Source organism: Helianthus annuus, chromosome 11 (assembly GCF_002127325.2).
Source record: "Helianthus annuus cultivar XRQ/B chromosome 11, HanXRQr2.0-SUNRISE, whole genome shotgun sequence".
NCBI lineage: Eukaryota > Viridiplantae > Streptophyta > Magnoliopsida > Asterales > Asteraceae > Helianthus > Helianthus annuus.
Window position 1 is genome coordinate 3,793,271 of NC_035443.2, and position 3,029 is coordinate 3,796,299.

General features: G+C 42.1%; 1 protein-coding gene across 1 annotated transcript; it reads left to right on the plus strand.

The window, feature by feature from the left end:
• The first annotated feature begins 1,823 nt into the window (after nt 1-1,823).
• On the plus strand, nt 1,824-2,408 carry LOC110887545. Its single transcript, XM_022135123.1, has one exon. It carries the CDS (start codon nt 1,824-1,826, stop codon nt 2,406-2,408), a length of 585 nt encoding a protein of 194 aa, XP_021990815.1.
• Nucleotides 2,409-3,029: the final 621 nt, after the last annotated feature.

Sequence of the window (3,029 nt, forward strand, 5' to 3'; positions counted from 1 at the left end):
GTATCGTACCATAACTTCTTTGGTAACCGAGCAGGAAACAATAAAGCTCGAGCTACCTTAGAAAGATGACAGTTTATTCGCTCAGCAACCCCATTCTATTGGGGAGTATAGGGACATGAAATGCGATAAGCAATGCCAGAAGAATCTGAAAGAAAATGAACCATGAACCACAACCACGAATGAGCTCAGGAGCACCAGGTGTTTGATGGTGCATGAGAAGAGGTTCTCAACAAGCGGTTTAAAATGTTGAAAGCAATCAACCACTTGAGAACGAAAAGTCAAAGGATACATCCATGTAAATCGACTAAAATCATCATTAATGAATGTAATGAATTATCGGTATCCATCTCTAGACATAACAAGCGAGGCACCCCAAATGTCATAATGTATAATATGTAACGGTGAAGTATAATGGGATATAACTAATGTAAAAGGCAATCTAGTTGATTTTGAAACACTATAAGCAGTAAAATGTGTGTGTTGGGTTTTGTTTGTCAAATGTAAAAATGAACATCTAGACAAAACATCATCAGACTGTTGACCCAAACGAGAATGCCAACTCTCACAAAAATCAGAAGTGAAAGCATGAAATGAGTATAGCTGACGTGGACTACCACGTGTGTGATGGGTGAGTTGTCCATCAAAAGTCAGAATGGACAAACCTAACTGCGTGATCGATGTTCTTGGCTAAGCCAGGAACCATAAGAGCGTGTCAAATAGTAAGAGTATGATCAAATAAATGAAGCAAGGCAGTGCCAATGTGAGAAATAGTAAGAGCCATACCCTTGCCTACAACGACTCACTTAGAGCCGGTGTGTAGGGAGCAGCATCAAATACAATAGAAAAGTCAGTGGTCATATGTGCAGTGACCCCACAGTCGAGTATCCATGAATCTACTTTCTCACAAATGCTAGATAAATCCGCGGTAAATCCAAAATGAACATAGGAGTGTTGATTAGCCCAATGTAAACTGTGACGTGGCCCAAAACTAACAAAATCAGCAAGCCTAGAAGCAAAACTGGGTTGTGAAACCGTTGACTGCACAGGAACACTAGCATGTGGAGTAATAGATTTACTAGCAGTTGTAGCATTTAGATGTGGGCCCAATATTGATTGATTAGGCCCAAAATACGTGAGTCTTGAACATGCGGATACCCAAATCAGTCGAAATCCTAGCTTCAAAGAACGCCTCATGCATCCAGTAATGATCTTGATGCCAATTACTAGAGTTATGATCTTGATTCGACAAATCAATCAGAGTGAATCCTTGATTCTCAATGTTCTTCCATAATTGATAAGCAGAACTAGTTCCTTGTGCAAGATACAACAATGAGGGAAACATATTTGCACTAAGAAAATCAAAAACATAACCATCGTTCTTATCCCAAATAGCTCATTCTTCATATTAATCAATGGAATAGTTAAATCGTGATTCCGAAACATCAATAGACCAAGCGTTTTAAGAATTATCAATATTTGATGCTTCCGGTTGAGAAAAATTTCATTTCTAATTTGATCAACATGAAGTGTGAAACATTCGGTAAATTTGTTGGTCTCTCAAAACTAATGGAATATTCCTTATGTAAATATAGATATGATTTTGTATTTACTTGTTCCCTAATACTTGTATTTACTTGTTCCCTAAGATAAGGGATTGTATCTTGTATTTATATTGAGGAATCAATGAAAGAGAATTCAATTGAGCCATATCATTCTTCATGGTATCAAGAGCTTAACCCTAACCCTAATTCTTCTTCCTTTTTTTTTCGCCCCCCCCCCCCTCCTCTCTCTCATAATCGGCCAATCTCATACATCGGCCGATCATGTCTTCCTCAACCATCCATCCTGTTGTCTCGGTTAATAATATCAAGAACTTCATCCCGCTGATTCTTGATAGTCAAACCGAACACTACAACACATGGGCTGAATTGTTCGTTCTTCACTGTAAAGCCTATGATGTCTTCGACCACTTGCAAGCTCGCGACACCGGTACCTCCTCCTCCACCGAAAAAGACAAAGACAAAGCCAAAGAAACCGCCCCCAAACATACCTATCTTGAGTCATGGGAACGTATAGATTCCATTGTTCTTCAGTGGATATACGGTACCAAATCTCAGGATCTCATGCACACCATCATGATTACCAACACCACCGCATACGATGCTTGGTGTCGACTTAAAAATCTTTTTCTTGACAACCAAGCGGCTCGTACCATCACCATCCAAAACAATTTTTTCAATACACGCCTTGAACAATTTTCCACTATGGCCGAATACTGTCAACACATGAAGCTGCTTTATGATCAACTCATAAGTCTCGGGTCCACCGTCTCCGAAAACCAACCGGTTCTTCATATTCTCACCGGCTTAACGGATCAGTATGAGAGCATCTCTCTCATCCTACAGTAAACACTACCTCTTCCAGATTTTTACAACACTCGGTCGCGTTTATGCCAAGTTGAAGACCGAAAGACTGCACAAGCAAAACTCTCGGCTCAATCGGCCGGCACTGCTCTTCATGCCACCACAGAACCTGCTCGTGCATCTCCTAACAGCCGCACTCACACCCGAACCGACAACAATTCTGAACGGGGATGGGGTCGAGGTCGTGGCCACGGCCGTGGCCGCGGTCGCTCCTCCTATGGACGCGGCGGACGATATCAGCAGCAGTAAAATTATTGGCCGCCACCACCACCATGGTACTCATCTCAGCCGCCCATGAACTATTGGACCCAGTGGACCCCACCGCCATGTCCCTACCCGTCCAACCCAAGCCCAACTAATGCACCATCACCACAACCTTCAACTTCGGCCTAGGGACTTTTAGACCCAAAACCAGCAGCTTCTTCTACGGCTCAAACATATGCGACTGGCTATTCTCCAACCGACATTGCCCAAGCTCTCTACAACTTGGCTCTTCACAATAATGACTCATCATGGACCATGGACACCGGTGCGTCAGGTACAATGTCTCCTCAATTTGATAAGTTTCACTCTATTTTTAATTCTGGCATTATTCGCAACATAATA

Excerpts from the sequence above, each read along its gene's own strand:
- LOC110887545 (XM_022135123.1), top strand. The coding sequence starts at position 1,824 with ATGTCTTCCTCAACCATCCATCCTGTTGTCTCGGTTAATAATATCAAG.